The sequence below is a fragment of the Microtus ochrogaster genome, chromosome 10, assembly GCF_000317375.1.
Source record: "Microtus ochrogaster isolate Prairie Vole_2 chromosome 10, MicOch1.0, whole genome shotgun sequence".
Taxonomy (NCBI): Eukaryota; Metazoa; Chordata; class Mammalia; order Rodentia; family Cricetidae; genus Microtus; species Microtus ochrogaster.
This window is the reverse complement of record NC_022016.1, coordinates 14215204-14229337: the sequence shown is the minus strand read 5'-3', so window position 1 is coordinate 14229337 and position 14134 is coordinate 14215204. Positions and strand designations below refer to the sequence as shown.

The following is a 14134-nucleotide window of genomic DNA, read 5'->3' as shown; positions in this document are numbered from 1 at the left end:
AAATCGAACTAAAATTTTAGTTTGTTTGATTGTCTAAGATTTTTTTTTATTTTATCATCTATAAGAAGTAAGAAGAAGAACATGAAACCCTAGAGTGTAAATACTTCCTAAAATACTCACACACCATGGGTATGGGAAGCAATGGCCACCTTGTGTGATTTAATTTGAGGCCCATGTGTAGTGCTGTGGCTTTTTACTTTGCCTGCAAAGGGTAATCATGTTAGCAGCCAGGAGTCAGTATGTGTGTGCTGTGCCCAAAAGACACCTGCTGAGAGCTCTGTTGTTGCCTGATAGTTGCACTAAACACATTTGGGGATAAGAGTGAGGTGAGGAATTCTTTAAGTGATGGCTGTAATCCTCTGTATTTTGCCACAGACAAGGAGAAAGCATCAATTTCTCTTATTTCCTTTTTGGATGTTGAATGTTTAATTTTCTGATCCAGAAAACAAGGTATTGATTAAACATTAACAAAAGTCTTATTTTTCAGTTTCGAAGTTCATCTCTTTGTATGAGAATGGATAAATGATTTAACACAAAGCAAAGTAAAATGAAAAAAAAAAACTTCCTAATAAATGGCAAGCAAAAACAATACTGAAAGGCTAACACATATTTTAACTACAGGATACAAAGTAAAACAAGATGATGTTTAAAATCTCATTAAAGCTTTCTACATTTTTTGAAGAAATAATGGTATTGATTAGAGACCACTAATGTCTTTTATCAACCTCATTATGATTTATATCTGCTGTTTTCCTTGTAGTGTTGTTTGTTCCTTGCTCTAGCAATATCATGAAATCAAACTACCCATTCTTCAATTGCTCTTCCCTTTTATGGCTACTAATGTGCTGGTTTTATGAATGAGGAGGCCTCCATTTCCAAGTGGAAAGGGAAAACTAAGCAATGCATGTAGCTACTTGGCTCTGCTTTGTTATCTCTGCTGAAAAGTAGATGAGGTTCCAAATGATAGAGTTGGACATGCTGTTACATAATAATAGAGGGGTGAAAAATCACTTGCCTTGCAGTAATGACTAAGCAGCTTGCTTACCTTTTATAATCCCATGTGGAGGCAGATTCAATTGGCATGATGGGGGAAAGAATTCTACCAGCTTGCTAAATTGTGGTCTACAGGGTCTGTTTGGATCCCACTCAGTGAGACATGGAGGAGAGATAAGATAAGCTACTTTTCAGTTAAAACTTTTCAACAAATGCTTTGCCTTCATCCTTGAGAACTGATACAGATTAAGCAGTATTAGGAAACAGTGATTATCCTTTTTATTTAGTACCATTCCATACTAAAACCTGGTGGTCTGGTGGTCTGGTACCATCAGGAAAGGGAAGGTTCATATATGAATTAATTTAATGATGCACATGGATTATACTTAATAGATGATTGCTTCATAGTGGAACACAGCCATCAAACTCCACAGGGTTCCTGAGAATGTATAACCTATTTTACTTAATAAATATTCCAGTCTTTAAACTGGTTGCTAAATAAGTGGCTTATTCTTATAAACCTTTATGGTCATGTTGTATCAATTCAGTCATACATATCTCTTTACTTGGAGAAGATTAAATAGTTTCTTAACAGAATTTTTCTGCCTGAAAATTGTCTGAAAATCATTTAAGTGTTTATGTTTTCAAATATCACAGAAAATACTGGTATGTAAACTGTGTTCTTAAAATTCTTCTCCATTACACAGTCCTTACGAATGAACTGTGAATGTCTCCACCTCGCCCCCGCCCCCGCACCTCTGCATCTTGCTAGTTAGACCAGACTGGCCTCCCAAGTGCTGGAATTAGAGGTGGGTCACCACACCCAGGTGTCCACTTCTTTCTTGTTGCTTATTTATCTAATGTAGGAGATAATAGCTAACAATCCAAACAAACTGATTAAAACAAGTCACAGATGCCATCCTTATCAACATTACTTTTGGGGACAGGAATGTTTTAATTCTGTTTGTGGCCACCTTCAACATGTTGGGCAACAAATCTGAAATATTTAATTTCTAAATGCTAAAGTTGTATATCTTTCAAACTCTTAATTTAAAGAAATCTCTCAAAAAAATGGTCATTTTCAAAATCATAAAGTAAAAGAGCTGGGTCTAATTCCAGAGCCTATATTGCCTTGCCCTTAGAAAGGTGAAGACTATTCAGGGCTGTAACATGAAGGGGCCTGCTTGTTGGGATTTCTTTCCCGCCCAGTGTCCCATAGCCAGCAAGCCCTAAAAGAAAATCACACAGAGATCTCTATAAGTTATAAAGCTGATTGGCCCATTAGCTCAGGCTACTTATTAGTTCTTGTAGCTTATATTAATTCATTATTCTGATCTAATTTTGCCATTTGGCTCAGTACCTTTTTCAGCTTCCTCGGTGGTCTGCACAGGACTGGGAGGAATCAGCTTTCTCCTTCACAGAATTCTCCTGTTCTCATTGCATCATTTCTACTTCCTGTCTGGTTTTCCCGCCTATCTTCCTGTCTGGCCAATCAGCATTTATTTAAAACATGATTGTCAGAATTCAGACAATTCTCCCACACCACAGGGCTTTTGTTACTGCTTTCATTCCGCTGGCACAGTGGCCTGTTAAGAGCATTTAAAAGTACCTCTAGGAGTAGAGTCCTACAGGAAAAGAGTGATTTCTCTGTACGGCTGTGACAGAATGCAGGGGCAAGTATTGACCAGACAGACAGTTACATCAATCATGGCCTCATATAACTGAGTGTCTTATTATGGGCATAGTTATCCTTTCTACTTTGTTCACATATCATAACTCTAAAGGCATAGAAGAATAGATAGTACTTTACATATTAAGTTTTGGTTTTCTATAAACTGTGCTCTAAATTTCAAATTTAACCATCGGACAATGTAAAGACTTGATTCAATTCTGTTACCTGAAGGCAAAATCCTGCATGAAGAAATGTCTGCCTGAAACACCTTTTCACTACATTCAACAAGTATGCTACATTTATAAACCTTTCATGAATTTGAATACATCTCTTCTTCTGATCAAGGAAAAATGCTACCACATCCACTTATTAACACTAGCAATCTAGAAAAATTCTTTCAGTTCTTCACACTGCTGGTAGCCTGTATCAGAGGCGCTGTTACAGGGAAAGACTCAACAAGAGCTGATAACTAACTGGATAAGGGGAGCAAAGAGAAAACGAGGGCACAAACCTGCCACTTGGGTGACAGAAATGCCAAGAGGGATGGAACACAGAGGGAAGGGACACAGAGGACACAGACTTAACTTGCTGTGTTACTTAACTTGCTGCAGCTAAACCAGAGCTGAAAACACCAGCCTCACCCTTGTCTTTCAGACATTGCTGTTACTTTCCATCTCATCTCATATTCTGGCTTATAAAGGATTGTTAGCTTCAACTAAATGCATGTTCTTTTCTTGGAAGAATGTTCTGGCAATTGCTAACTGTGGAAAATATAGCCCTTCCAAGCTATGTAAGCATGTGTTTTGTTCACATGGATATATACACCATTTTGCCATTTTCAAATGGGATGCGAGAAAATATGAATAAAAATAAATGAAAAGGAGAAACTATTTCTGCATAAATTGGCAACCAGCTCCAAGCTGCTCTTCTAACCTCAAAGGGGCTTGAGAGTGCCGTAGGGTGAGCCACACTATGGAAGAACCAGATGAACTATGTGAAAAGCCAGGATTTCTCCAGAAGTTAAGGTCATTGAAAGTTCAGTTCCAGTGAAAAAATAAAAAGGTCTGGCCTGTAGTTTGGCTAGTAAAATAGTTGGTCTAGTCCTCCTATATAATTAAATTTTGTTGTTTGTTTTGTAAACATACAAAAAAACCCAGGATGACTGTGTTTTTGTGGCAGTTCTTTGATCAGTCTCTAAAGGAACATTTAGAGGTTTTTCTCTTGGGTCATAGGGAGGATGCAGAGTCCTACTGAGTAGTTGTGATTGTGGAGTGTGTGGTATTTTGAAAATGGCAATTATACTTTTCTTTTGGCCCAAAGCTTGGATTTTAGAGAACCACTGAAGAATGTTGCTTTAAAGTAAGGACCTCTCAGTCTAGGGGAAAAAAAGGTCATGCCCAGGGAGTGCCACTCAAGTACTATAATCTGTTGTGCAAATTTGTAGGGTTCTGTCCTGTGCTTAGAATCACAAGCAGAGATCAGCAGTTCCTTACAGAGTTTTGATCTCAACTTTCCCAGAATTGTATTTAAGAAGCAGCAGAGGACTGGGTATAAAACCATCAGGTAAACTTTGGCTGAGCTAGAGAGAAAGCTTAGGAAATTTGACCTTTCTCTGTAGTAGCTATTTAATTATGAACAAATCATCTAACTTCTGTGTACTGCAGTCATTACATTGAGAGAACCATGATGAACATAATACCCACACATAGGATTTTTATTTAAAATTAAATGAGTTAACATCAAATATTATAGAGTAATTGGATAGACACACATTTTCACTGTTGTTTTGGAATGAAACTACAGTACACAATTAGAACTTCATATGTTGCATGTAGTTTATTCTTCCACTTACTCATTTTAAGACAAAGTTCTAACTGAGGTAAACAATTTTAGATTTTAAGACCAAGTGCTTGATATTAGCAAGTATCTACTTGAGACTGCCTGTTTACTTTGAATTACCCACAAAGAGTTCCTTGCATCTGGTTCCACCTATACCAGAAGCAACTGAGTTGAGAATCTGTTAGCATTAAAATTATTTTGTTTGAAATCATGGTGGAGAGGATCATTCTACCTAGATACCTGTGTCTAGACAGGAATGGAAAACCCTTTGACATCTTGGTTAAGTTGTTTTTAGCATATAGAATAGATCTTGCTTGTGGGGTTGAAGGGCCTATTGATTGCCTGGAGAAATACTTTGTAAATACAATGAGGCGTTCTTGTTTATAAATTCTGGGACAAGTCAGTACACAGATTTTATATAGTTTCTGAACTATAAAAGGCCCATTAAGCAACTTTTAGTTGAGTAACTCTTCCTCGCTGTACTTCCAGCTTTCAAACTCTGCAGAGAATGAAAGCAGCCTAGCTGCACTCTAGCTGAGGAGGGTAAAGATGGGCAGCAATGCTAAAAATACACCAGCCTTGCAAAGAAACTTGTTTGACAGGGACTGACAATGAAGGGAGAATTGAAGAGAAAAGAAGACACAAGTGGTCCTCCGAAGGGGGGAAAAAACTCAGTGAGTCCACTGGGTGAAACGGTGCTAATTTCATATTATTCCAATGGCTTCATCTTAGTTTCTATTAGGAAGCTGCACAGTCAGGATGGATCAGCTAAATATATGGAGCTGAAATAGAAATCACCTTCCCTGTCAGCTAGTATTTGTGCATGTTAGTCATGATATTCACCCTTAAGAGACTACAACAAGAGAGGCCAGAGGACCCCAGAAGCAAAGCTCTTCTGCCATCTTCAGCACCAAGATGGAGAAAAAAAAATTAGGAATGATAGTTTCATTTATTTATGATTTCTTTGCCTTCCTAACATGGATAATGGAAAGGTGATTGTCAATGCACTTTTCTGTTTTCTTCTTTTAAGTATAAAGGATGTTAGTATACCTCACCGACTTGCTGTATTTATTCTTTCTTGAGTTTACTGCTCTCAGCATTCTGACAAGCTCCAAAAATAATGACCAGTGCTGTGTGTTGTTAAATGTTCAGTCAGACAGATAGATACAGATGGATGAGTGCTGAGCTGCACAAAGGCAAGTCAGCATTATTTAATCAATGTTTGTTTGATCCGTGTAAAACAAGTATAAATGTAAGCTGCGTCCCATCTGTCCTATCATCCATGTGAAGCCAACCTCATTTTTAAAACTTGATTTCTTATGTAATTGTCCCGGAATGACACAGGATGATAAGTTGGAAGGTGAAGAATGGTTGTATTTAGATGTGCTTCCTGTCTTGGGCTTCTTCACTCTGCAATGGCATTCTGGACAGTTAGGCAGCCTTGTGCTTTAGTAACTACCTACCAGTATTTAGCAGTGAGCTTTTGATTCCCTGGCTTGCATTTGAAGTTATCTGAGTCACTCCTGCAGACTTAACTAGGTTACTAACAGCATTTAGCACACTGCCTGTCTGAGAAGGCCTTCCACAGTCAGATTGGTGACACAGCCTTTCCTTCTACTTCATCTGCCAAATGAGGTGCAGGTGGAGGGAAACCATCTCCTAACAATTAAGAAAATGGAATTATACTGTTGTGAAGCATAATGACCCAGTATCCATTACAAGTTTCTTGTCAGTTCTAGGTTTCCTTTTCATAGACTATATTCCGTGTGTGCCATACAGCTTGTTCCTTCACTAGCAATGTTTTCAACTCTTCAATTAAGCAATTAAGCCTGAATGTAGTTTTGAAATCATTGTTGAGGTACCTTCAAAATGCATTTTATATCCACATAGTACATACTGTAGATTGTTTCTGCTTGAAGTATGATATTAAAACACGTTGACAGTTTGAAAATATAAGAAAAAAATTAGGGTAAAAAGGGACAGACTGGATAAACATGATGATGAACAGAAACAATAGTATAAGCAGAAAAATAATCCAATCTTTCTGAAGGGAGAAAGTTGTTTTTCTGACTCTGACGGTGAGTACTGGCTTCTCTTCCTCAATTTCCCTCTCAGCTGTTTGGATTGTACAAATTGCCCTGTCATTCGCTATGATATGTTATAAAGAAACATATAAGATGTGAGCATACAGGTGGAGAATCAGAAGCAGAGCCTGTGCACAGCAGGCCTGGGAAAGGCCAGTCAGTGGAAAGTATGTGTGCACGGGTCAAGCAGGGAAGTCTGGGAAAATGTGTGTGCTGATCCAGGAGGAAAGGTTGCAAGAGTGTGTGTGCCTAATGTGTATGTGTGAGGGTCCAGCAAGAGAGACCAAGAAGAGTATTCCATGCAAATTATGTTCACAGCACCAGAATATAAATTGTGCTAAAATAAACTTATAAACTACAGCAGCAAAGAAGGAAATTAAAAAGTAAGATATAGCCCTGCTGTTCAAATATTAACAGAACTTCTGTGTTGATGCTTTTCATTTGCATCAATATTGGTGATTGTTAATGTCTCTTATTATACACACACACACACACACACACACACACACACACACTATGGTCAATATAGTATGTGGATTATGTTAGTGTTCAGCTTCACAGCTGAAATCATCCTTATTGAGCATGGCTTTAGAATTTCTTTTTAATTTTGTCCATTCCTTGTGATAAATGCCTTAATCCATTTTTCAGTATTCACCTTTTGTGTGTATTGTTTGTCTTTTACAGTCGATTGACCCCGGCCAGCAGTTCACATGGGAACACTCAAACTTAGAAGTAAACAAACCAAAGAACAGATATGCAAATGTCATTGCATATGATCACTCTAGGGTTCTCTTATCAGCAATAGAAGGTAAGAAAATGCATATATTATTCAAATTGCTGTTTTCTGGGTTTTAGATATTTGCATGGGAAAGTAATATTGCCTGGGTTGTTAACCGTCTATGAAAGCACTTGCCTCAAACCCAGGCACAGTTTATTGGTAACAGAAACAGATTAGCATTGCTACCATGACAGAAACATCCCTCCAAGTAGGCTTGGTAATTTACTGATGTTTTGATGTGGGAAGCAATACTCAACTTACCTATGATTATTGATAGTTATGAGCAAACTGGTGATTTTCAGAAGGTATGTCCACTAGTCACTTATTTTAAAAGTAAGGAAACGGTGTCTGTAAATAAATCTGGACATGCTTACTGGAGCCAAGGTGAACGTAGGAGTCCCTGATGTGGTGGTTAGCAGAAACGGAGCACCTTGGAAACATGGAGGGTATCACATCTGGGATCTGCTTTGTAGTCCGTCTCTCCCACTTGCAGTCTGAAGTGCATTCCGGGAGGGATGATGAACGAAGAGGGTTGCTCCTCAGCAGACCCAGAAGGGTGGTTTCTGCTCCCCTCCTTCCAATAATCAATCCCTGCATGTGCCACACTAAAACATCTGGGAGTTCATTCCTCACAATCAGAATTTCAGGAGTCTTTTAGCTTATAGAAAATCATTAGATTGAAAGACCTTAGAGAATATTTTTTTCCTGCCACCTAATCCTTTTCACATGTCATAGCAGGCAACCTGAGCCACCACCTGTCACATACCACATTTGTCACCAGTGACTCTTCATGCTCAAAGGCTCTCTCCTTAATCTCTTGCAGTTGCTTTTAGAAATCATTGAATAGTGCTGGCTTTGTATCAATTCTTTCAGGAATCCACAGTGCAAACAGTCTCATCTACAGGGATTCAAGTATATATATGTTTCCTTCTCCTGCTTTTAAAAATCTATGGTAGCATCCACCTTATCTCATAGCTCTTCTCTTGAAAGCCATCTTTGTTTCAGACAATTGTTTTAGCAGGAAAAGCCATTTGCCAAGGACCTGAGTTCAATCCCAGGATTCACATAGTAGAAGGATGCATGTTGACTTCTAACCTCCACAACAGTATGGTACATACCTGGATGGGCACACATATAAGACAAATACAAATTTAAAATGTTAAAGAAATTTGGTAAGCATAAAAGGCAGACTTGAGAGTAAAAGAATGTTTTTTTAATCATTTGGTAAACATGTACCTGCAACCTGCTTTTTGGCTCAAAATGGCCTTAAGTGGAATTGATGGGCCATAAAATTGTGTCATATTAGTCTTGATGTTGAAAAATATTGTTATGTTTCTTACTGGTAGCCAATACAGTAGTGTCCAGATGTCAATCTTCTTCCATCCTGATAACACTGATTAATTTTATTGAGAATCAGCAGTGCCAGTTGAGGCAGGGTTAGGTCACTTTAACAACTGCTTATATGTTTTGTTGAAAAATTCAAGCAAATGTTTGTGGATGGCTTTACATTTCAGCTCTACACCCCCATTTTAAAATGTAACAAATAGCATTTCCTTTTCTATAAAATCTTTATCACAATAAATTAGGGAACAAAACTAAGTCACAGATAGAAGAACTAAATCTTTCTTTAATCGGTCAAGCTAATGTGGAAGTAACTAAATATATCAGCAAGAGAATCTAGAAAGCTGCCTGCCAGCTTTTGCTTTCCTCAGTACCAAATCACTGTGTTTTTGATATGTTGCCATAATTTTCCTTGGCCTATTATTTCTCACATCTTATAAAGAGTGTTGAGATGGTGGTGGCGGACTCTGGTGCGTTTATTATGACAGTTGGAAACTTATGTCCACTTTATTCTTAGGCCGTTTTTACAGTGCAGAAGCAGAGGCACTTGACTCAGATTAAAACCTGCCTTTTTATAACTCTGTGCCCACAGTTATACCCTAAATCTAGAGCTGACCTAGAAAGCAAAGTCTTTCAGTGTTCTGTTATGCAAAAGGTTAGAAGAATTTAATTAAAATTTATGGGCTCGGTGGAGAGCTTTAATCTAGATTACAACCAGGAACATCATTTTATCTCAGACCAAGCTCTTCTAACCTGGAAGTACTCTGGGTGACAGCCATTCATTCTGTTTAAGTCTTAGAGAAGAGGTGCTGTGCATGAGAACTGCACAGCCCATCACTAGCTGGCTCCATGGCAGGTAACTTCGATAACACAGGGTTAAATGAAAAGGGGAACTGATATTAGCCCTGTGTATAAAAGCTAATGTGCTCTACCTCTTTTGGCTAACTGGGGTGATTGTGGTTGAGGGTTTAATATGATGGTTTTTTAATTCTTTGTCTGGTAGTGTTAGCTACTCTTTTTCATATTACTTTGAAGACTATCTGACAGACATTAGAGAAGAAACAGAAATGGATGCAATGGCTTACATTGTCTTTATCTTAGCTAACAGTGTGAACAGTTACCCTCTTTCCATTGAGATTATGAAAAGAGTGTAAGTTGATGGGCATCAGGACCCTGTATAGCTCCAGCCTGCTTCCTAAGCTGCTGGAAAGTGGTGATGTTCCTCACATGCCCAGATCACTCATTATCCTGTATCGAGGAAAGCCAGAACAAATCCAGAGGGTCCAAATACAGACGGTTGTCAGTTATTGCACATCTGGCAAAATAGGTGGCGAAACACAAGGGAATTTTTGACGAGTCCAATTGCCACTTTGATAAGCTCCACTTAAGCAGTTGGTATGAGAAAATTGTGGTTCCTGAACCAGGGATGTAACAGGGACTAGTTTAATGACTTAAGTTAGTTATTCTCAAATAAAGACCAAACTGAAGCCCTTTGTTATCAGGGAGGAGGCTTTGGAGACAAGGTTTCTTTGTGTAGCCTTGACTGTCCTGGAATTAGCTTTGTAGACTAGGCTGGCCTCAAACTCACAGATACCTGCCTGTCTCTGCCTCCTGAGTGCTGGGATTAAAGGTGTGTGCCACTACTGCCTGGCTGAAGCTCATTCTTATGTGCATATAACCATAATATAAAATAATCTGTTAGCTCATGCAGTGTGTAAAATGTTCAGAATCTATACTTTCATTAAGGCAGAGACAGAAAAAGATGAAGAGCAAGATTCTGACTTTGAGGCATTAGTTGTTTCTATATCTAGGTAACCTTGGCTCCTCTGAGAGCAGCTTTCACAATTACAGCCTCTCTTTCCTGGCTCCTGAGATCACAGCAGCTATTATGTTAACTCTGTCTTACAGACTATGCGGTGCTATTACAACTATCTCGCCTGGTATTTACTAGTATGCATTAGTTAGGAGAAAACAGAGCAGACAGAGGATAGCCTACATCCTATAGAACCCAGCTCTGCTCTTTCCTCCAGCTGCCTCAGGTCCCCAACGGTACTCTCCTCTGTAGAGGGTATGACTCCTAAAGCCTGGACTTAGCTTTATGCCCTCAGGGTTTTTTTTATTATTTAAGACTGTGACTAGGAATTACTTAAGCACTGTATTTCTAAGTTCATTTCCCAGGTTATGCTATAACTAACCTGAAACTGTGGCCCAGCATTAGAATCCTCACGTCAGTCATAGTCTTATAGAAGTACAGCCAAGTGTACCGGTATCTAACTAATTCTGTGGGTGAACTTTGCCTGCGTGCATTTTAATGTACCTTCAAGTTTGTTATAATAAAATGTAGGAGTAGCAGTTTATGTATGTTTCTATTGCAATGGCTTATAGTTAGCAAGAGTTGTTCGCTACTGTCCTAGGTAAAAACCAACTTCCGTTCTGAAACATGATTCGTCTTCACTAGCATTTAGTGCTAACTTTTCATCAGAAGTATTATATTTAATATATTACTTTAAGAACCATATTGGCAAACACTTTTTTAAAAAGCTGATGCTGAAGCCTAAATATAAAATAATATTTAAATGCTACTTTTTAATGCAGTAGCTACAATTAGGGCTTAGAGTGGGCCTGATTATCTAAGTGTTTACTATACAGTAGACACCGTACCCCGATTTTAACTGTATTATCTATACTGAAAAGCTTGTTATCTGATTTCCAGAAGAGAAAATGGGAACATTAAAATACAAATATTGAGATGAGAGCCAGTTCAGTGAATAATGTGCTTGTCACACAAACATGAAGATTTGAGCATTAATTCACAGAACCAACAAAAAAATCAAGGATTTTCAGCTCATGTCTCTAATCTCAGAGCTCCCATGGAAAGACAGGAGGCAGAGACAAGAGGTTCTTTAGAAACGAATGGCCTTATGGACTGGCCTATGCAGTGTATTGGCAAACAAGTGCCCCTGCCCCAAACAAGGTAGAAGGTGAAGATTGATACTTGGCATCATCCTCTGTCCTGTACACATACACCGTGACACATGCACACCTGCCCTGTCTCTCTCTCACACACCTGAACTGTCTCTCTCTCACACACCTGAACTGTCTCTCACATACGCCAATGCAAGCACATCATACTCATAGACATAAATACGTACTATTCACAAAAGTGCAGTTTTGAAAAGCTGAGAGCTCTTTATAGTATTAATCGTGAGAAGTGGTAAAGTAAAAATGCTAATGTCATGTCAGCTAAACATGAAGCTGCTGTTCTCCCCAGCGTCCCATGTGGAACTGCGTTGCTTTTGCCCTTGTGATAGTTGTAACTGTGAGCACAGTTTCTCATTCAAAATCCATTCAGTTTGGGCTGAAATGACTATTCAGAAGTTTGAATACTTATGCTGCAACCTGGGTTTGCAGGTTTCTAGTTCACTTTTTAGGCTCCAGGCAAAGAGAGTTTTTCCAAATAAAAAACATGTTGTGAATGCTTTTTGAGTGGGTTTTGTTATTAGCTTAAAGTTTCTTTTAAGATACATCCGGAAGAACTTTGAATAAAGGCCTGGAGTTGAAAAGTAAGTCCCAGCTTACAAAGCTGTGTGATCTTGTCAGGCTGCTTCTCGCGGTCAACAGGAGTCTTTGGGAGAGCAGAGGTCATTGCTGATTTGATGTGTACAGGAAGTCTACCTGAAACAAAGAATGTCCACACAGTGTATTTCCACACTCATCTGTGTGGGTGTCTGGGCACCCAAGTCCTTACAATCTCATTTTCCCTTTTAGCAATCCTGACATAATGTGTTTGGTTCTCTTTCTTCAGACGAGATCTGAAGACAAGGGTTTATATGACTCTACTGTTGTCTCTAAAATTCTGAAGATTGTTCTAAATTTTGAGATCAAAAGATACTAGGTAGGCAAATAAATACTAAATCTTGAACGTTACTATATTAGCTCCTTCAAAAAGATAGACATTCTTAAGCAAGAGAGTTTATGATATTCATAGCACAGGCATGTGTATAACCCTTTCATCAAAGCAGATCTAAAAGGTTTCATTTGTGACATACATATGAATATTCTTCAACACTAATGCTTATAAAACTGATTTTTAAAGTTTATTAAAATGTGAACATGTGTCTAAATCTGTTTATGGTATTGTAATAATTTCACACATGGGTAATATGTAAACACTAGATGTGCATTTTTGGAATCTGAAAAGTCCAAGATAAAGTTACCAGCAGGTTCGATATCTGCTGAGGATATCTGGGTCATCACTGTCCCAAACAATGTCACTGCTTCAGGTTGAAGGGATGTTTTCTCAGTGGTGGGAGGGCTGGAAAAGGACTGTAAACTTGATCTTCAAAGATCCTAATTTCTTATTGGAGGACTCTGTTTCATGATTTTATCACTTCCAGAGATCCCTGCCTATCAATATCACTATTATGTTTCAGTATGTAACTTGGCAGGGGCTTGCAATACCCATAAAAATTTGTTTTTATTTTCTTATGAGAGGAGCTTATATTTAAAGTTTTGAAACAAATATTTATAATTGCTTCCTTTCATTATTACCTTCTTTAACTAGCCCATGATGCAACCTGAAACATCTTTCTTACTAATGCATCATAGACTTTTCTTGGTTCTGAGGAGCTTACTGAGAGAAGTCACTCACTAAATATTGGTTTCCTTGACAATTTAGTGATTCTATTACTGTTACCTACTGCCTAGAATCAGTAGAAAGTTTAAGTGAAGTAATGCAGTTAAAGCCCTAGAATGCCTGTCACCCAGGAAATGCCCAATAAACACTGGACACTACTATCATTACTGCTATGTGTTTTACTGCTCTGTACACAAGTTTTTTTTTCTCAAAAATTTTTGAAATGATCTATGGAAAACTTAGCGATATTCAAATGAGAAAGCTTCATGTGTTTAGAGTTGTTTATAAAGCAAAAGAAAATATTAGCACTTGATAAATGAAAATCAGACCGTAATAAAATTACATATTTCAACAAGAGAAACATGTTTCCTTTATATGTGAATTCAGAATATATCTTCTAGTGTTAGATTTGCATAATAGAAACAGTTAAAAATCTTAGTGTAAATAGTATAGATGATAGATGATGGTGATAACATTGTGATTATTTATGAGATGGCAACTCACAGCTTTAGTAAGTGAACAGCACACAAATTCACCACTTCTGAGATAAATGCAACTAAAAACAGTTAATGAAAACCAGAGGTAGTTTTCCGTAATATCGATTTTTCCACTCACCACAATGAGATGCGGTGCTCCTGTCCTGGTGAGGCCTTTCTTCTGTGGTTAATCCTGTACCAAGTTAATCCCACATCAATCACTGAAGACTACTGTCCACACATGTGTGAGTGTTTGCCAGTTTCATACCATGGCCCTGCTGTGAAATAGCTTCTTCTGTTTTTTTCAGCCCATGT

General features: G+C 38.1%; 1 protein-coding gene across 17 annotated transcripts in view; it reads left to right on the top strand.

Moving 5' to 3' along the window:
• The window catches only part of Ptprd (protein tyrosine phosphatase, receptor type D), a 192124-nt gene that overhangs the window by 109577 nt on the left and 68413 nt on the right, over nt 1-14134 (top strand). For all 17 annotated transcript variants that reach the window (XM_005352666.2, XM_026781867.1, XM_026781863.1 and 14 more), the window contains one exon: nt 7273-7396. In XM_005352666.2, coding sequence (XP_005352723.1) covers nt 7273-7396 — 124 coding nt within the window. The remainder of the gene's footprint in view (nt 1-7272; nt 7397-14134) is intronic.